Source organism: Phymastichus coffea, unplaced genomic scaffold (genome assembly GCF_024137745.1).
Source record: "Phymastichus coffea isolate CEN01 unplaced genomic scaffold, Cenicafe_Pcof_1.1 PCOF00040, whole genome shotgun sequence".
Lineage (NCBI taxonomy): Eukaryota > Metazoa > Arthropoda > Insecta > Hymenoptera > Eulophidae > Phymastichus > Phymastichus coffea.
This window is the reverse complement of record NW_026706851.1, coordinates 1,025,071-1,046,126: the sequence shown is the minus strand read 5'-3', so window position 1 is coordinate 1,046,126 and position 21,056 is coordinate 1,025,071. Positions and strand designations below refer to the sequence as shown.

The following is a 21,056-nucleotide window of genomic DNA, read 5'->3' as shown; positions in this document are numbered from 1 at the left end:
GCAGGTAGGGGACAATACGAGTCATCTCGGAAATTCCCCTCTTTCTTGCCGATCTCTCTTTTTAGAACTCCTTTTCTCTCTCCTCCACGGCTCTTCGTTTACTTATACTTTTGCGTTTCTATTCGCTCTTATTTGACTTCCTTTCATACCTTGTTCCGCTATTTTCTGCCGTATCTTTCTATTTTACACGGGATTCTTTTCTCGCTCTGCTTCGACGGTTTTACGCATTTCTTGACCTCTCTCGATCGTCCAGTGCGCTTTGTTGTCAAAACTCGTGCCAGGCTCTTGGCGACAACGTGAAAATGTGCATTTACTTGGAAAATAACTGGCCTCGCTGAATTTTGTCGCGACAAAATGTGTAGGCGGTTCATGTTTAGCTTATTAATCAATGCACTATCTCCGCCGTGTGTTTGTTGCCATTTCTCTTTGTCAGACGTTATCTGGATTTCTTTGTCATTAGAGTGCCCGATATGTCTGTCTCCATTGTTGGCCGTCAAGCTGAAAGCCATTTGTTCTTCGGAAGCTTGAGATGAAGAAAAAATAGCGAGCGCCGCGGGAAAAATAGATTTGGGTGAGGCAGAAGGGGGACTCTGAAACAAAGGTGAGAGAGTGCGAGCAACGAGGAAAGCGCGGGGGAGACGAAGAGCGAGACGCAGAGTGGTCGAAAGTTGGAAGCATGTGCAAGGCACGTTGTCCCTTATTCCCGTGGCAAAGTCGCGCCGGCGCTGACGAGACTTCGCGTCTCGATATCCACGTATCCGCGCTCTCTTTCTTTCTCTCATCTCAGGGCCATTCTCACGTGGGGGAGCCAAGTCAAGTTGGCTGCGGCAGCGCACGTAAACAACGCATAAAATGCAGTACGGCGTGCGTGCTATCGTGCAGCAATGGGCAATAGCTCCGGCGGGGGGCGGGGGAGGGGGGCTGTAGGGGAAAATCCCTGTTTTCCGCGCGCCCGTCAGTGCTCTTTCTCTCCGACTCGCTCGCTCGCTCGCTCGCTCGAAAAACAGAGCCACGTCGATCGCCGGCGACGGCGGTGGGGGCGGAAGGGAGGGGCGTGCGCTCAGCGCGAGAAAGGTGGGAGCAGCAGCGTGCGCTTAGCACGGGGGCGGTGGCTGTGCACCGCGTCCGCCATACAGAGCGAGAGAGAGAGAGAGCGCTCTCCCTCTCCCGTCGCCACCGCCGTCGCCGTGCGAGAGAGCTTGGAGCGCGACGGTGTGCAGCCGTCAGTCGCCCGAGCGAAGAGACAGCGAGGTGCAGAGACGAGAGCGAGCTTTCGCGCGGTCGCGTGTGTGTGTGCGTGTGAGTGCGCCGCTTCGTGTATACATTCCGCCGCTACTTCAGAGCAGCCCTGCCATGCCCTAACCTGGCACGCGCCCGACAACCTCTCTCTTTCTCTCTTTCTCTCTCCTCTCTTTCTCACTCTCTCTCTCTCTCTCTCTCTCTCTCTCTCTCTATTCCTCTCTCTTCCTCTCTCTTCCTCTCGATCTCTCTCCAGCTTCTCACCTGGCCGTGCCCGTCTCCGCCTTCCTTCCTACGTCCGTCCTCGCCCCCTTCTTTCTCATGAGCTCTCGCTGCGAAGTCATCCGGTGACGCTCGCGGTTCAACCCTTGAGTGCAGATTGATATTGAAACCTCGCTGTGGTCACCTGTGCACTTATCGCGTGTGGTACGCAGCCGCGACTGGAGCAGGAAGAGACCATTCCGTGATCCGAAACTCGGCTCCTCGCGCTGCCTACTTGTGCCTGCCAGGGAGCGAGGCGGCCTCGACGACCACGATAATTGTGCACCGGAGAACACGCCTCGCAGCCGAGAGCAGCTGCTGAACGCGCGGAGGAGAGAGACGGACAGGCTGCAATTAGCGCGGGTTCATTGTCACCCGAGAAGACGCGGAGAAGACGCGGAGAAGACGAGAGCGCACCTCCACCGGTTCTTTGTGCCGAGGCTCTGTTTCTCGCTGCGGAAACGGCTACATGTGCGAGGAGCGTGCGCCTACTGTACGCGAACATATTCGTCGGCGGGTCGTTGCTCAATAGCCGCTGCTGATGAGAAGCTCCCGAGTGGCCGATGCAGTTGCACAAGACTGCGCCATGAGAGTCGCGCTCGTCGGCATTGGTCGCCACAGTGCAGCACCAGCTGAAGCCCGCGTCGGCGCCAGCATGCAGCAGCAGACTTGGCAATCCTGAGACACGAGGTCGCCACCCTGCCTTCCACCTTTTACTTTTCCGTTATCCCTCCCCCTCCTCCCGACGAGCTCTCTTCGTCGACTAGACCTTGCTCGTTTCTTCCTCCGCCTTACCCGCAGCCTTGTGCTGCCGCCGCTCCCGTTAGCTTTCGTTGCTGTTGCTTCTCGGACACTCGACAATCCTGTTACCGATGCACCCCCGCGCAACGGAAGAAGCTGTGTCACTGCGATACTGACGACTATTTGCAGACGAGCATTGCTTCAAAAGCCGCACGGAATTCCAAGAGGAAGCCGGGGGAGCTTTCGTCGAGCAACCGTGATTACACGTTAATATGAGCATGACCCTCGTACGGAATACGTTTAAAGGTGAGGCACAACATTCGATACATCTTACTGCTCCGAGTTTACTACGAATCTTGGAGCTCGGATTACTCACGGAATTACTTGCCGTGCGGTTGCCGCCTGCGAAAACGTTCACTTTTCTTCTGTAATATTTGGGATATTCCCGGGAAACGAGAAAAAAAAACAGCAGCATTACAGGTGTACACAAATCCGAGGAACGCAAGTGTGCGTGACCCTGAAGCAAATGACAAAGGCGCTCTCGTTCGTTGAGCGAGCTGGAAGTGAAAAAAAATACATTTGTTGAGAAAGGGGAGAGGCGCGCTGCAGCCAAAACACGGCATTCGCTATATAATATACGTATGCTCGATGCATGCGTCTACCAGTTATTTCGTATTTTAATTGCAAGCTAAATCTTCAAGACGCATGTAACTTTAACGTATCGACGCGAAGACGCGAAGAGTCGCGCACGCAGGCGCTACTAGGCGATCATCGGCCATATTTCATGGAAGCGCGCGCATGCACGCACCCACGCACTCACGTTTCCGCCGGCAGATGCTGGCTTCTCTCTATACCTATATATACCCAGCTACACACCGATGCGACCAATTCCACAGAAAATTACCCACTTTTTCGAATGTTCTCAGGCCGCTCTCACCGCAATTTCACTCTGGGCGCTCTTAATTTTTCCATTTTATTATTCCACGTACTGTTACCCATCCGACGATCATTTGGCTCTTCACCGCGGATCTTTGTGACACTTTTTTTTGCCCGTAGACGTGCTACATTAATAAATCTCACTTTTATGTATTCCTCGTCGTTTTTTCCAATTTAATAACAAAACTAAAAACAATAGCATTATTATGGCTTCAAACTGCAATTTTACGGATCAAAATACCTCGATATAACAATAAGATATGCAAATTAAGATATAGTTTCCGCTATATTTTATTAATATTATGATTTTACATTTATTATTCAATTCCAAAAGAGCGTGAAAATTGGTGTACTTTTTTTAGATTGATTTTAGGATATTCACAAGAGTTGCGTACATGTATTTTTAGGATCTGTCTTCGTTTTGGTATACACGTAACGCTTCTACACGAATTGTTAAATTTTGTTTGTTTTTCTCCAAAACAATGTTTTTTATTGAACATGTAAACTTTTAGAATTATACATTTAAGATATGCACACGTTAGAGGCTTTTCACGTAAGGAGACAATGGATGTCAGACAACGGATGCGTACCGAAATTATCAAGGTGAAAGACGAATTTGTTTCACTCTATGATCGCATAAGACACGAGCAGTGATAAAAAATGTAGATGAGTTGTTGATAACAAATATATATATATATACACATTGCTCGCATCCTGCGTAATAACGGAGTTAAACACACGATTAGTTTTTAGCTCGATAACTGCGGTACACGACCGATATGCCCGTTGTCCGACGTTTTTTTTATGTAGAAAGCCTTTTAAAAATGTTCAATTGTATGATTGTCGTATAAAACCTTATGTGGCAATAAATCGTTCGCTAATTTCTCTGTAGAAACACTATAATGTCAAATAATATATACATTTTTGAAGCTAATAATAATATTTGATTTTCCGCGTTGAATAAATCAAAAAACAAATTCGTATTTAGTAGGAAACGAAGCCTTTCTTTTTAGGTTCTACTAATGTCATATATCGATACAATTGAAACATTAGAAGCGTGCACTCAATTTGAAAGTTAGGCAAAAGCGTCTAATTAACACATTTTTGGGTGGAATTTTCCATATAGTTGAGCTCAAAATTTGAAAGTACGCAGATCGTCGAGACCGTTGAGTGACTTGCGATCGCAAACTAAAGTATGGATTAATTGTCTTTGTTGTTGCTTGAGATTAAGCAATAGAAGCTAGTAGGAATGCGACCAAAAGAATAAAATTGCCGTTGATACGGTTGGATGTCGGTCAAGCAAAAATGGTAGTATCAGCGAAAACACCTTTTATATAATGCATGCAAGCGATAACGTACCTCAAGTTTTATCATCGTATGTGGCGGCCGTAAAAAACGTATATGCATAGACGAGAAAACGGCGCGTGGCTGCGCAGCCTCGGTTAATAATCGGCCTCATAATTAGATGATCCGCGTAAACAGATCTATGTGCACGTTGCGAACGCACGTGTCGAACGAATGGCTTTGTCGCGGTTTTCTAGCGGCCGCGCGCGAGAAAAATCTTCATCGCCGCTCTCTCGGTCGAGCGATAAAAGCACGAGGATGCCGCATCTATATTTTCTGCTGACAGTTTATCGGATTTTACTCGAAGAGCAGAATACTCTTCGCATGCGAGAGGTTCTCTCGAACCGTGGATAGATCTCCCCCCCCACTCTCTCTCTCTCTCTCTCTCTCTCTCTCTCTCTCTCTCTCTCTCTCTCTCTCTCTCTCTCTCTCTATGTTTTGCGCATTTTTGTCTCGACTCGTATTTCCAGCACTTTGTCTTGCAGCTTGATTCTTTGCCCTCGTTTGCAGCCAAACTGGCAATCAGTTTTGAATGCACCCTTATGCGGGCTAGAGCTCTTTTTCAACGCGACGAAAGCGATGCTCGAGCATGAAACTTTAGCGTTTGGTCGAACGGAGCACGGGAAAAAATGCGCCGCTGTCGGTGTCGGACTTTTAATCAGTTCTGCGAGAAACGGACAGAGCCTGATAGGGTCGCGCGACAGTCGGCAGGCAAAGATAAAGCAGTGGACGTTACAACAGGTCCTTCCGAGAAACGAAGTCTCGCGGATACGTAGGTAGCAGCGGTGCGTTTCTCACCTCTTGGCCCCTCCGGTTCGCCTACCTACACACCTATACACATTTATCCGCGAGTGAAATAGAAAGCCTAGGCAGCTTACGACGATTATGGGCCTGGTCGTTTACAATGGAGTTGCCGGCGATGAAAGACGAAACCTCGTGACTCGTTAGGTGGGACACGGGTGTTATTATGTTTCCACGCGCCTCGCAGCGGCGGCGCGGCCGGCATCACGCGCCCGTCCAACCTCAATGGCCGAGCTGCCGGCCGCTGGTACTGGCGCTGCCGCTGCCGCCGCCGCCGCCGCCGCCGCCACCGCCGCCGCTACGGCCAATTGAAACATTGTTTCGAGCGCAAGCGAGAGCGAGGTCACTGGCTTCTTCCCTGCAGCGCTCGCACATTGCTGCTTAGCTGCCCCTGCATGCCGACGCTCTCTCTCCAGCTTATCGTTATGATCCTTCCATTTGAACTTTCCGCCAGTCTGCTTTTCCACTCGGTTTGCTCCGATCAATCCGAGAGACGCGTTTGACGCGGTCCTCGCGCACGCGTATTCTTGCCCGTTGTCGAGGGACAGCGACAGCAGCCGTTGGGCGTTCCTCGTCTGATTCTCTGCTCGGGGACATCACCGGCGACTCGCGCGAGGAATCGCGCACCCGAGCGGCGCGCGGGCAGAAGTGATCCGCGAAGCCGCGTCGATTAACGGAAGCTGGCGTCTGCGTCGCCGGTTATCCCTGGCTCCCTCGCGGACAGCCGAGGACGGCACAGCGAGAGAGAGAGAGAGAGAGAGAGCGAGAGATCTGTTTGCCGCGACGGAATCGAGCCGCGCTGCAGCTTTATCTCCGAAAACCGACGCCTGGAATTGCAGCTTGGCGTGCCCGCTCGCGAGGTGGGACGCGCGCACGCGCGCCAGTGCCGCGGAGCGCGCGGCACGTCTCCAGATATCGTCGCGTTGCGCGAGCGTATCGATACTGTGCTGTGTGTCGGCCGCCAGAGAGAAAGGAAAGGGCAGGGCAGGTATGCCCCAGCGTAGGCGTCGAGCCGAGTCTCCCTCTTCTGCCCCCAAAACTCTTTCCAGATGTGACACGCGTCTGCGCGAGCGCACGGGCTCGAAAGGTCGGCGCGCACATGGCCCGCAGATTGTCGCGGCGATTCCCGAGACGGCTTCTCGATCGTCCTCTGCTCGCTCTATTCGCCACTCCAAATGAAAGCAGAGAAAGCCTGATCAAAGGGGCTCTGCTGTGCGGCTGTGTGGCCGAAACGACGACCAGCTTCCATCCGCGTATCTCGTGTTTGCGCTGCTTGGAACGATCAACTTGCGGATTTTCTTGTTTTCCCGAGCGAGTTGGAACGGGAGTTGCGTGGTCAGCGTCTGATTCGATGGCCAACTTGTCTCTGGCTGGTATATAAATGAAAGGACGGGTCGTCGGGACAAGGAGAAGGAAAAGTTTATCCGCGCAGTACGCGCGTCTGGCGAGTGGCGGCGAGCGTAAGCGGCGCGTCAGTCAGTCAGTGATGGGAATATAGGAGCTTGCGAGCGCGAGGAGAGGCATATCGCAGAGTGGATAATGTCCGCGGACATGTCAGGCTGGAGTGTGCGAGTGAGCGTGCAAAGGAGAGAGAGAGAGAGAGAGAGAGCGCAACGACCTCGCAGCAGCAGCAGCAGCAGCAGCAGCAGCAGCCGGAGATTCATTCCCTCTTTCTCTCTCTCTCTCTCTCTCTCTCTCTCTCTCTCTCTCTCTCTCGGCTGTATGTCCCTTCACGAGGGCCGAGCTTCTGCGCGTTATGCGCCGCTTACCACCACTTTGACCAATAAAACTTTTATGCTGTCCATTCGGTAGATTATTTTCTCTCTCGCCTCCTACTATTCGTCCAGAGCCAGCGTCACTTCTTGCCATAGCCTTCGTGCGCGCAACTCTTCGAAAAGCCAACGGTCGATCGGACTTGCGAGCGAAGGGGAGAAAACGCAGGCTTGTTGTCTCGAGGATTTAATTGGCGGGGTAAGAATAAACGAGTCTAAACGAGCGAGACGTTGCGCGTAAGAAGCCGCGCGACGACTAGCAGGTGCCCGACCACGTCGCTCGAGCCAGCGGTCAGCGCTAATGAACGAGCGTGCAGTCGGTCGCGCGAATTGAGCCCGCTTGAATGGCTGCGAGCGCGAGTCGCCGACGGGCGCGCCGTTGCGCCAATTATACCGATTACTCGCAGGTCGGGCGCGCGTCGCCGCGGACGTGCCGAGCAGCGTCCGCCTGGATTTCGGGCACGCATCGCGACGCGCGCGTGTGCCGCCGCGCTCGCCGACCGGATTTCGCCAACGGTAGATAGCTCTTTTCCCGGAAGCCCCGTGTGCGCCTCGCTCCGCGCCGCCCCCGCGCCGCCCTCGCGCGCGCCATCGATCCCCACCCGTGGCGTTTTCCTCGCGCGCGCTCCCCGCAAAACCGTCGGCTTCGCCATGGCGATCGTCGATGATAAGCGCGCTGCTCGCCGAATCGGAGGACGACGTTCGGCCGAGCACGAACGACGCGTACAGTCGGACCGAGGAGCAGCAGCCTCGCCCACGTCGCCGGCATGGCGCGCGCGAGCTCTCCGGCTCCCTCGCTAGCCGCCGCGCCGCTGGTCACTTATCGACGAGCTGCCGAGCACCAAGGACTCGTTCGGCGGATATCGCGCCGTGGACCATGTGCTTCCTTCCGATCAGCTGCGACTCCCGCCGAGCCACTGGCGCGTCCACTTTCCCTGACCTTTCGTTGCTTTCCATTGTGTTTGCCAATCGGAAAATCGCGCTGCTAATGCGGACCGCGCAACGCTAGCTCTGGAGGAACGCGTCTACTTCGATTCTCTTAACTGTTCCCGTGTGCGAGATTCCACGGATCGTCTTGAGAAACCGAAGAAAACCTGAAAAAACCTTTCTCAGTACCACCACGGACATCACGGTTCAGAGGCAAGATTTACCGGAACGCGACTACTATCGTGAGGCGAGGTTCTGTTGGAAGAGCAATTTTTATCGTACCACCCGCTAACTCCGTCGACGCCAGCAAGTCTGCAAGGCTTCTAATCCCCCTAACAATGTGTTCTGGAATATTTCTAAATTGTGACGGGGCGAGCATATCCTTAAGGGCTCTCGGAGAGGAATGACAATTTAACACTAGAATTTGTTTTACTCAACCAAGCAACCACCGATTCCCCTTTAGTATCGTGCTTTATCCGCGTTTTCCCCGCCAGCTCCCAATTCGATTTGTATGAGTTGGAATACAGAAACGAATGAATCATCTCCGCGGAACCGAAGAAAAAGGCAATCAATACTTATAGTATATTGGAAGGATAGAAAAGCAGCGTGGAGCTACGGTATGAAAGTATTCAACCTTCCGGCTTATAATCCGAGCGAATATGACATGCGTCTCTTGATATTTTTTATCAGGTATTTCCAAATAACTTTGTCAGCTTAAACAATACACGCCTGATCGCAGTGACTTGTTTGGAAGAGCGCCGTGAGCTATTTATCTGGTCTTGGAGGAAGATCTCGTAACGAGCACTGGCGAGCAAACAAAAGAGCAGAGAACGCAGGTCGCGCCAGCGAAAAAGCGACGTACGCTCGGTCGTGATGTTTGCAAATGCGAATCGATAGGAAGAAAAATTGCGCGTGCTGTCTGCGGCGAAAGATTTATTTATTAAGTTTGCTCATGGCAGGCGCCCATGGAAGGGAAAAAGGCGGGAAACGGCGCGCAAATGCGCGAGCCCGAGTAAAAGCCTGGCGGAGGCATGAATCGTTGTTGGATCGATAATTTCGCGTTCCAACGCGCGATAAGGCGGAAAGCACTTGCTTCGAAACGCTTCGCTTTGGCCCGGTTTGCTTGGCCGAACTGCGTCATCACTCTCTCTCCCCGTCGCGAGTTATCGCTTGCTCGTTTGTTTTGCTGTTTTCCCAAGGCGCTCCACACCTAAACCACGGAGATCGAACGACATTCAAACGGACCCCACGGTTATTGGGTTTTCGACGCACTTGGACGTCTTTGCTCCGCGGCTATGACGAGCTGCAGTCAGGCGGTCGTCTTTGCTTCGGTTCAGCGCACGGTCGGAATAAAAAAGTAGGGGGCCTGCACGTGTAGCGAAAAAACATGCAGCAATCGCGGCTCCGATTGATAAGGACGTTCGCGCGCTCGATCGGACAAGGCACTGACGCACAGTGCAATATCTTAATTGTTGGTCTTCGTAGCGCACAAAGGACTGCGAGTCGTTGATCATTGGCCAGCTAGGTAAACGATGCAGTGCTCGAAGAGGAAGGAGGGTGGCGCAGTGGTGGCTGATCAGTAAGGAAGCAGCGCGTCGCCCGCGGGCCAAGGAAGGGAGAGCTGGCGCGTGGTCGCGCTCGCGGCGAGGAAAATCCATACGCGCGCGCGCGCGCCGCCGCCGCCGCCGCCGCCCCGCTGCCGGGCGAGCAGCACGAGGAAAGCTCTGGCCTCGTTGCGAGCGCGCTGCATCTAGCCAAGGCGCGCCAGCCCAGGGAGCCGGCGCCGCCGCCGCCGCCACCGCCGCCGCCACCGCCGCCACCGCCGCGAGCGCGTCGAACGCCGAGAGCAGAAAAGGTCGCGGCTTTGACCCGTTTCGGGGCGGGCAGCGAGCCGCGCTTATCGAGCGCTCGCTCCGCGCACACGTACACAGACCGAGAGCTTGCTCGACGAGCTGCACACCTCGCTACCACGGCAGAAGTTGTTCCGCCCGCGCGGCCGACCGTCGCCGCGCCGATAAGGAGTCACTGCGCGGACGACGATCGCTGCCGCGCTAGCTCGTCCTTCGTTTCGGCAAAACAATCGCGCGACCGAGCGTGCCATTGTTGCTTTCAGCCAATATTTCTTGCTTGCGATATTTCGCTTCCGAACGCGATTGCCCGCCGCACCACTGCACCATCTATATTGTAGCATTGAAATCCTGTCGCGCGCGGGCGCCGATAAAAGCATTTGCATTCAGCCGGCAAGTCGAGCGTGAGAGTCCGTGCACGCGCGCCAACAATGTCACAATTAATTGTCAACGATGCTCGCTCTAATCTCCGCCAGGTACACGCATAAGCGGGCGCGCGTTCGCGTATCACGCCCAAGCACAAAAACCTGGACCGATACAATACGCACGTGTCGCGCGTCTAAGCAGGCTTTGTCGAGGCAGCGACACCTTTATCGATGGAAACACCACTGACCTTCCCTGCCTGCATTCGGCCCAATCACCCGTACAATAGCACCGAGTCCCCCGCACAGCCCACCCCTCATCCCGGCCGTATGTCTACCTTTGCCTACTGCCTTTTACTACCGGACTGGCCTGTGTTTTTTATCTTCTCTCGCTGGTTTTTTCAGCCCCTCCATCTGCGTAGACCACGTAGGCGCGTAGGCGCTCGCTTGGTCACATTCGGCAATTTTTGCTAAATAAAATGGAGCGATGCCACGGTGGCGTCTCTTCCGAATAGGTGGCTCTTTGACGACGTCGATATCTAGACCTTCTGACTCGCAAGCCAAGAATAATCTAGTCCAATATCGAAAAGCTATATTGTCCAAAATCCACAATGCTTTTCAATATCATCGTAGTAGCAGTATAATGGCGATTGGCAAGAAGGGCACTGTTTCCATTGCAGCGCGAATGCGATAAAAAGAAAAGAAGAGCGTGCATGGGTAGAGCGAAGCAATGGGAGAGAAAGAATAGCGGCTGCGCGCGTTTCGCGGGCGTTCGGTGACACGCGCTCCCTTTCTCTCTCGGCTTCGGGATCACGGGGTTACACGGCTGCTCGCCCGACGCGAAGCGCGGAGCGAGGGGGGAGGTCAGCAGCCATGCAGCCGCCGGCAGGCTTTCAGCGGGAGGAAGGGAGTGGGATTGTCTGGCTCGTGATGAAAATTGCGGGGATGCTTAGGCGCAAAGCGCACACGCGCTGTCGAGAGCCACATAGCCACCCCCTCCCTTTAATAGCGATTCGTCCATTTGCCGCCGACATTACAGGCGATCCGCTTAAACCGTAGTAGCGGCTTCATTCGATATAAACGACGCTTTAGTGGTTGTATAGTTCGTCGGCAAGATTTGCCGCTGCAAACGACGTCGACGGCCGAAGCTTAGCCTGGAGCGGGAAGTCGACGAAGCGAGCAAGGAGTTGAGCCGACGAGTGACCGCGCGTGATTTGCGTGTCTCAGGGTGCAACGAGGACGAGGCAGGTGCCGACGCGGAAGTGGGCGGCTGCGCGGACAGCGTGGCGAATGGCGGCACTGTCGGCGAGGGCGGCGCGGAAGGTGGCTCCGAGTGCACCGCCAACGCGGCTGCGACCACCACCACCACCACCACCACCGCCACCACCACCACTACCAACAACGGCGCCGCCAGCAAGCAGCAGGCAGCCAGCAGCCAAGAGCGCTGTCCACAGTGTGGCATCGTCTGCCGAAACTCGCGCATACTGCATCTGCACGTTGAGGACCAGCACAAGGCCCCCTTTCCCCAGGACAAGCAGGACTTGCAATTTCCGCAAGTTGTGAGTATCAATCGACCCAATCACGCCGCACGACTTGTCCTCCCCATTGAAAACTGACCGAGCAACTTTCTGCCTCTTGCCCCAGTCGTGCAAGGTATGCAGCAAAACTTTTGCGAACGTGTACCGACTGCAGAGGCACATGATCAGCCACGAGGAGAGCGCGGTTCTCCGCAAATTCAAGTGCCCTCACTGCGAGAAGGCTTTTAAATTCAAGCACCACCTCAAGGTAAGTTATACCGCCGTCCGGCTGACGCCACCACCGGCCTTCCTTAATTTCATCAAACTCGTCAAACGCGCCTTCACCGACAATCAAAGGTTTCTCGGTAGCGGCGTAGACGAGCTAATTGATACAAAGGACAAAATGAAGAAGAGAGAGAAAGAGAGAGAGAGAGAAAGAAAGAGGCGGAGCCACGCTTGCGACGTTTAACGAGAGCCTTCAATTACAGGAGCACTTGAGAATACACAGCGGGGAGAAGCCCTTCCAGTGCATCAACTGCCACAAGCGATTCTCCCACTCGGGCTCCTACTCCTCGCACACGACGTCCAAGAAGTGTCTCGAGGGTAACGTCAAAAAATCCAGGCAAAGCGCAGCCAATGCGACAAGCGCTACTACCGAACGAAACGCCTCGACCGGCAAAAAATCCCAGCAGCAGCAGCAGCAGCATCAGCAACAACATCAACAACAACAGCAATCCCAACCTCAGCCACAGAGACAGCAGCCGCCACAGTCGTTGCAGGTACGACGAGAAGCCGAGCTCCTCGCGGCCAACAACAACACCACTTTCATGCCCATTCTGCCGAAACTGTCGCCGTCGGATTATCGAGAGATACAGCGCGAAGCTGCTGGTGAGTTGCTTTCACTCTCTACTTATGTATGTTTGATCGGCAGAAACGACCAATGACATTACAACCTTTTTGTTCAAGTAGCAGGCATGTACGACGTGCCCACGCTACTACCTCACATGATGAACTTCGGCAGCTACTTCTTGCAGTCCTCTTTAGGCAAGATTCTCAGCCAGCTACACGCCAAGCAGCAAGAGCAGCTCAGCCACACGCAACAGCAGCAGCTCAGTCAACTTCACTATCAGCATCGCCAGCATCAGCATCACCACCAACAGCGCAATCATCGGATGGACGAGGCGAGCAGTGAGCACTGCGATGCGCTAAGCCAGCAGAGCGAAGCGGCCCTCAGCCCTTCGACCACCCTGATCGACTCCGAGGGCACTATCACCGAAGGCACCGAAGGCGGCAACGAGTCGCCCATCTCACCACCTCCTCCGCCTCCGCCTCTACCTCCGCCTCCGCTTCTCCAGATCCACCGGCCCGATCAGCCCCAGGATTTAGACGCCGTACGTCGGATTCTCGAGACCGTCAACACCTCTGTCACCAAGCAGCTGCTGGAAGCCAACGTGAGAAAGCTCGCCAGCTCGCCCTCGATGACGATCAAACGCGAGAAAGACGAAGTAAGTGGAGGGTTGGATCTCGTGTTCCTTTTCAGTTCATTGTTCAGCGGCTCATTATTCGGATTTACCTATTGTTGGCTCCACAGGACCAGGATAGCGAGGTGTCAAGTGAAATGGTCGGCCAGTGGTCGGCCACCGAGCATACGGACTCGCAGTCCGAAGGTCTAGTTGCGAAGCTGGAAGAGGCTCGTCACCGCAATGGCTCACCCTCGCTGCGACAATCGCTCAAGCGCAAGCGTGAAAACGGATTGTCGACCCACACTTCCGAGGTCGACAGCGAGGAAGAAGAGCAGCACCAGCATCAGGTCGGCACGGGGCGACGCGTTAGAGCTAGGTCTCTCATCGACGACGACCAGCTGGCCGTGCTCAAGAGCTACTACGCCATCAACCCTCGACCAAAAAAGGAGGAAATCACCATGATCGCAAACTACATCAACTTCCCCACGCGAGTTGTGCAGGTTTGTTTTCTCGCCCATTCTGTGCACCTTTTCTTTCCTCCAAACTTGAGCACTTTGTAACAACATTTTTTCACTTTTTAGGTTTGGTTCCAAAATTCTCGTGCGAGAGATCGACGCGAGGCTAAAATTCCAGCTCTCTTGCCCTTGTCGAGTCTTGGCAACCACGTCTTCAATGATCAGCCTCTCGATCTTTCGAAAAAGGATGTGATCAAAACACCTCCGATGAAGGATGTTCACGAGATTACTACTAGAAATGCTGTTTCGCCGTATGCTTCCAAGGAGGACGCAATCACGCCAAAAGTGCTAGCAAACAATAATATAGAAACGGAGGACGCTGAAGAATCGCGCCTTGTGATCGACGAAGGGATGGCTGACTCGGCTGAAATAAAGCACTCGACCATGCCTGTTGAGGTCATTATAAAGGTACGAGATTATTTCATTCGATCGTATGACGCTGCGCTACGTAACTTTTCAATCTAATTCGGCTAATTGTTTCCTCTAGTCTCCGTCTCCAATCATTCCAACGAAAAATGAAGAAATAAGAATCGCGGATTCTACTCCACACACAGGAACGGAACAAGAAGGCCTACACTTTTGTAATCAATGTGATAAAACTTTCTCCAAACACAGTTCTCTTGCGAGACATAAATACGAACATTCCGGTGAGTTATTGTGAATGTAGTTGAAAGATGAAACGAAGGAATGATTTGAAAATCAATTGATATTGTTACAGGTCAAAGGCCGTACAAATGTCAAGAGTGTCCAAGAGCATTTAAACATAAGCATCACTTGACGGAACACAAACGACTTCACAGTGGTGAGAAGCCTTTCCAGTGCTCCAAGTGCCTCAAGCGCTTCTCTCACTCTGGCTCCTACAGCCAGCACATGAACCATCGTTTTTCGTATTGCAAGCCTTACAGAGAATAAATGACAAATAATTCTCGTAAATTACTTGCCAAGCAAGTCATTCAAAATGAAATCCAGTGAGAAGTATATAACATCATCCTCTGATACAAGTAATAGAAAGACAAATATAAATTTATTATTATATTATATATGTACGTTATGTAGATTTATAAAAGCTCGAGCAAAACGAAGAAAAACTAACGATCTATTGTCGGTAAAGCTTCTCTCCGAAGTGTTGCTTTACCGTCAGCCAATGTTCTCGATTGAATTATCAGATATATTATTGATAAACGAGAATAGATAGATAGGTCAAAGTAAACGAAAGAAGAGAAATAAAATATGACTTAGAGTAACCAAAAGACGTAACGGTACCAAAAAGCATCATGCAATAATCTATTATATACATGCGATATATAGCATACATAATATTTTATTATTTTTATTAACAAGATATTATATGTACCATGACAATAATAAGGAAACTAATTGATGTACAAATTGTTAGATGACTAGAGGAGTCCACTAACGGAGGAATTGGTAGGGTGGGGGTGTGAGTTTATTCGCTTTTTCGGTTCTAAAAGTTGCAGAAGTTTATAAAGATATGATAATATGCGAGCATTGTGTACATAGAATATTGCGAAAAGCGTCTACATTATGACAAACTATTTAGATTGTAAGCACTAAGAAGTATAACTAAGGGAAAACTTTCATTTTAAGTTTACGCTAAGTAACTTTTTTACTGTATCTATTATTTTATTAGCTTATATCAACGTTTTTTGATGTTTTTTAAAATGTATTATAAGGTCGTGTTTTTTTCTCCGTTTTACGATAATTGCAATCAATACATGTAGCTCGTTTCCGTTTGTATATGATGCACTCGTTAAAGTTTTACGTACTGCTATTTTAAGTGACATTTTTTTTCGGCAATGAAAACAAAAATCCGATTTTTTATCAATGTTAATTTTACTCTTAAATATAAATTTTTTTTTTGTTCATTTGAAACATTATAAAGAAATCGTTCAATGAGTGCTCATTCCACAAGTAATTTTTAGAAAAATGAAAGATGCTCAAGACAAAAAACTCCAATGCCAAATAAATCTAGTAAAGGGCAATATTGCGGTTTAAATATACTAAGTCATAGTGCTTAATGTTAAGGTCGCTTTGCCGAATGCGTGATAAATTTTGGTTTTCATCGTATCCAGTTACAATAATGATTATCAAACGTGTTTCTAAAAAATTTCTGATACGAGTGATCAATTTTTCTTCTTAATGTCTATTTATCGTTTGTACTGGTGGTTTGTAAAAGTTACAGGTAACAAATGAAAGTACAACGGATTTTATTCCATAAAGATTATTTTAGGCACATGATAAAATCTACTGAGCACATGAACTTCAACTAATTGTAACGTTCTTTACTCGCACGTTTTTAAAGCAAAAAAATAAATAACGAGATTAATTATTTAGCGATTACTTAATAATTTATTCATACACAGTAGTAGAAATACGTTCATGGCTTTTCCATAATGACCGTTACTATTGTTTTTGATACTGCTGTTCACGGTACTTATCAATTTTATTCTAAAAAAATATACTGAATTCCAAACGTTATGACAATAATAAAGTGATGAATGTGAAAAATATTTATTCCAGTGCCAAATTTTGACATTTGTAAGGGATGAAATATATGTTAATCGGCAAAGTGGCATAAATCTAATGGAAGGTATGCAAAGTGATAATGTTGAAAGAATGCTGGTAAAAAAACAATGCGAATTCCAGGGCCTTGTGGATAAGTGAAAAATACTAAATGCGAGCATGATTAACAACAAATTTAAGTGTAACTAACTTTATATATGTACTTATATTTTTATAACTTTAATGCATTTGGGAATGATTTCTATTTCAAATCACATTCCATTCTTATTTTTAGAATAATAATTATGAAAATGATAAAAACTTTGGAAATAGGAGATAATAACTTTTGCAGTAACGATTTGTTTCCAACGTTGAATAGTATATTTATTTTTATTCGTACTATCATTGCGCCATAATTATTTGTAAAAGACAATAAGCAAATAAGAAAAAGTTTATAAAATTAAAAATTTGCATTGATTTTTTTGCATTGCTGCTCGCAAAGTATATTGTTTCATTGTAATCCCCGAGGTTCAGCGAATTTTCCAAAGATCTGTATGTATATAAAGTGAAATGCTTTCAAATATTCTATTGTATGGAAATAAGTCAGTAGAAATGATTATATGCCAATTTATACAACTTTCATTTAATTACAAATACTTTAGATAAGAAAACTATGGAAAAATCTACACAAAACATTGAATACTCAAAAACATATTTTATAAGAGTTTATTCGTTTTTTATTTTACACGTACCATGGATACTAAGTGATATTGTTATTAATAAAATGAGTAGCATGTGCACGATAATATATTCAGGAAGAAAATGTAGTATTATCTTTGCGTGGATGCAAATGTTACAAACAGTTGAATATTCTTAAATGAAATACTGATAATTAAGGATAACATTTACCTAAGGGGAGACTATATAAAATAGATACATACGTTAGTCAGAAATTTCCATAAGGGGTGGACATTACATAATTGTTTGAAGACGACTATTTCATAGCAATCGATACGTATTTTTATAAAAATAAATTTGATATTTATATTATACATAAATTGTACATAAAATATTTTTGTCAGTAGCAAGAAACTTTAATTGCATATAATATTTATGCTCTATTTTACTAAAAAAAATCATTCTCCTCGCACGACAATAACAGAACTAACAATGTTCAATATAACAAAACTATTCTACTATTATGATCAAAGTAAGCTCTATCCAACTGTTATCTGTACTAAAAAAATCGGTAATTGAATATACAATAAATATAAAAAGGTTCAATTAATGCTTTCCATTTGCTGATGTTTATTTTGCGAAATAAGCGCTGTTATTAGTCGTCAGTGAGACCTTTTCAATGATTAATTTGTCCACTCCAAAGGGAACATGTTCTGACAGAAAGGTTTCAAATTTGTGTACTTCCTTAAGTAGAAGCTTCGGTTATCCGGGATAGGCATCGTGTCCAACATTGATATGCAAAAGTAAAATCGACATAAATATAATAGAAATAGCACGAAGTTAATGACGCTCATAATACTCATCTATTAGTGTTAACACTTAAAAATATATATTTTTATATAAGTATAGCTACTAATTATGATAAAGTAACTACTACGAGATGACATACACTCAGAGAGTTGATGTACTCTTATCCAACCCCCACCCTTGAAAAATTTACTGCGTAATAGAAATAATTAGTCCCGATTTTCTCCAAGTAGATCCTACAGTAAACAATCATTAATTATTTACTGTGATTGTAATAATTATTGATTATTCACTGTAATTGTATTACAGTAGGTAATCAACAAATGTATGATGCAACATTACTATCACTGTATTTTGAGAATTTCTAACAATTCTTTTATTACTTTCTTCGTGCATATTTTTTCTGCGTTACGATATAGCATTTATTTGAATTTACAAATTTTCTACTTAAGAATTTGTGATACCAAATTTTTGTCTCACAAAGTCTCGCCTGCATTTTCGTAATGTATAATGAAAAATTTCGTGATTCTATTTGAATAACGTTTATTCAATCGTTTTAGATTGGCATATTCAAGCTCAAGACATTTGATCTTTCACGAAATTCCTTTCAACTGCTTCCGGATAAACGTGCATACATTTTATGCATGTATAAATTTGAATTGAAATAGACGACGAACTGGTTAACACATACTAAAATATCGGTGAAACACAAATGAATTATGAAATTTTTCTAGTTGATTTCAAGTTTAGACAGCTAGTAATGAATAAATGAATAAGCAAGTTGAATCGATTCATTGATGAAAAAGTAAGAGTAGTGCATTCTTTGATTCGATGTAAGTTAAGCTTTTGCTCTTGCATTTTTAAAATAATCACATTGAAGAATACATACACGGAATGCAGTACATGTAAAAAATATTAGATATTATTTCGTTTTTAATCCTGTGCCATTAAAAACTTTTATATTTTAAATAAAAAGCTTTTGCAGTTGTTGAAAATCATATTTGAATTTGCATTGTGCAAATAATAAAGAAGGTTACTCATTTATTTTCTGATTTAATTTATTTTGAGTTTAACTCAGATACGCTACGATTATTCTTTAATTTAAAATACTGACAATAATTCGAAATCATAGGCCTTGCTAGGTCTTGTATTCGGATTCTATAACGCTTTCACATTCCTTGACATTCATACTTTGTGGGTGCAAAAAACACGAGATTGATTTATATCACAATATTTCAGTAAATAAAAGAAATGCAAACAATATTTACTGTTCGGAGAACTGAAGAAGAGATTGTTAAACGATTGTTTATGCAACGATTATAATAAAGCGCCATACGATGCCTTCCGTGAACGACCGAGCTTGGCTAATTGCCAAAAATGTGTCACATTGAATTAGAGGGAAGTTTGGGGAAAAAGAAACAGAGACAAGAGAGAGAAAAGTAAAATAATTTTTGGCATTTTCCGTGCTTCTGCGTTCAATGCTTTGATGATGTTCACTTTCATCGACTTTAAAAATGAACGACTAAGACACTTCAATGTATGCATTTACTGATATTTTTTATGCATTTACAGAAAAAAGTGATTATTGACAATAAGTAAAGCTGACAGTAGAGTTGAAAAGTTCGAAAATATAACACTAATGGAATCATCATCATTTAAAAATCTCAGTAAATACTTGTTTTTTAGATGTGTGATTGCATTATATATTAAAAATAATACTAAGCCTTTCAGTTTCAAATGTAAACATTAATAATGAACAAAAAAGTCGAATATTATAGATAAATTTTTAAGAGTATATACATTGTGATTGTAATATCCATGTTTCTATGTAAGTAAAACAGCAACAATGTGTCTTATTTTAATCTAAAATAAAAGCTTTGCAAGTTATAACTTCATATTGCTTGAGTCGGAAAAAGTGAATGTTATCAAAATCAAAATATCGTTGAAAATTTGAAATCGTGCTAATGAATTGATGGTTAAGCCAGTGAGCTTTTCGTGACTATAATACATGGGTATAACGTGTATATGAAAAAATTGTACATATACAATTTCATTCTGCAGACAATAATTTGCCGTTTTACAATTAATTACTGTATTATGATGCATAGTAATTGAATAAATATAAATAGACAAAAATTATAGTATACCCCTAGGCCTATATAAAATATAAATTTACGAAATCGATAATAAGAAAAAATATATATATATACATATGAGAAATATATTCTATATATAAGTAATTGCAGTCAACAGACGGTGTTTCATGAACAACAATGATTCGATAATATGCATAAATTATAAACTTGAGAATGAAATTTACTTAAAGTGAACTATAAATGCAATACGTACTCAAGGACGATATGAAAATAAATTAATGTAAAAAGTAATGTAAATATTGAGAAAAAAGGATGCGCTAATCAATACTGAGATGTATTATAATAAACAATGAAGGGAAATTTTGATTTTATGTAATAATGTACACTCATTATGTAGATTACGCAATAATAAATCGAGTCTGTCCTTTTTTCTCAATCAGCTTAAGCAACTATTGCGTCTTGTATGTTGCAGTGCAGATAACGAATTGTGAAGGAAATATTTAAAATAAAACTAGACAAATAGGAAATATGAATATTGTATTGTGACAAAGTTCCATCCATAAATAAATAAAATATTATACAGTTAGGCCGACTTTTCCGCCAGTTCGTGCCTTTTTTCTGCAGTAAGAGCTTGTGCAAGCGCATTTGGAGTTACGATGTTTCACTCAATCATCATCAAATCTTTGTTATGAACATTGTTGATTACCGCAAAAATGCTCGTATATATTTGTCTCTGCGTAATGATTATTTTTACCTTCAGGTTGACATAAAACTGGATATATTCGTTGCGATAGGTGACAAAATATCGAGGGGAAACTATTTGGAAATTATAATTGCTAAAGTTATTAAAAATGAATGTACAATCATATTATATAACACGATAAAGAGTGACAATAAAATATTATTCACATATAAACATTTTATACGTTTTTCCATCATTTTAGTTATTTGCAAAATAACTCTTCCGGAAAAGCCACTAGTAGAATCGAATTGCTGTCAGATTATTATTAATAATATTATTATTATTATAATTATACTACGCAATCGGAATGAATTTCTTGTATCAGTAACGAGCATATAATGAGTGAATATCGCGCAAAAGTACTCCAAGGGATATTATATTTGTTTTGAACAAAGTAACAGCTCTTTAAACGTATATTCCAGCGCAAATAACGTAAACGAAACACACAAGATTGATGATAAAACATGAAAAAAAACCTGCTGAAA

General features: G+C 45.8%; 1 protein-coding gene across 2 annotated transcripts; it reads left to right on the top strand.

Annotated features, from left to right (window-relative positions):
• The first annotated feature begins 1,246 nt into the window (after positions 1 to 1,246).
• Positions 1,247 to 20,050, top strand: LOC131664045 (zinc finger protein 1). Of its 2 annotated transcripts, none has more exons than XM_058934891.1 (9): positions 1,247 to 2,547; positions 11,458 to 11,789; positions 11,875 to 12,015; positions 12,236 to 12,635; positions 12,717 to 13,252; positions 13,339 to 13,710; positions 13,792 to 14,133; positions 14,213 to 14,372; positions 14,444 to 20,050. In XM_058934891.1, the coding sequence occupies exons 1-9, from the start codon at positions 2,514 to 2,516 to the stop codon at positions 14,635 to 14,637; spliced, it is 2,511 nt and encodes an 836-aa protein (XP_058790874.1). In that variant the 5' UTR covers positions 1,247 to 2,513; the 3' UTR covers positions 14,638 to 20,050. The 2 variants fall into 2 exon arrangements, with proteins under 2 accessions (XP_058790874.1, XP_058790873.1); XM_058934890.1 differs by having other exon boundaries at positions 12,714 to 13,252.
• The last annotated feature ends 1,006 nt before the right edge of the window (positions 20,051 to 21,056 follow it).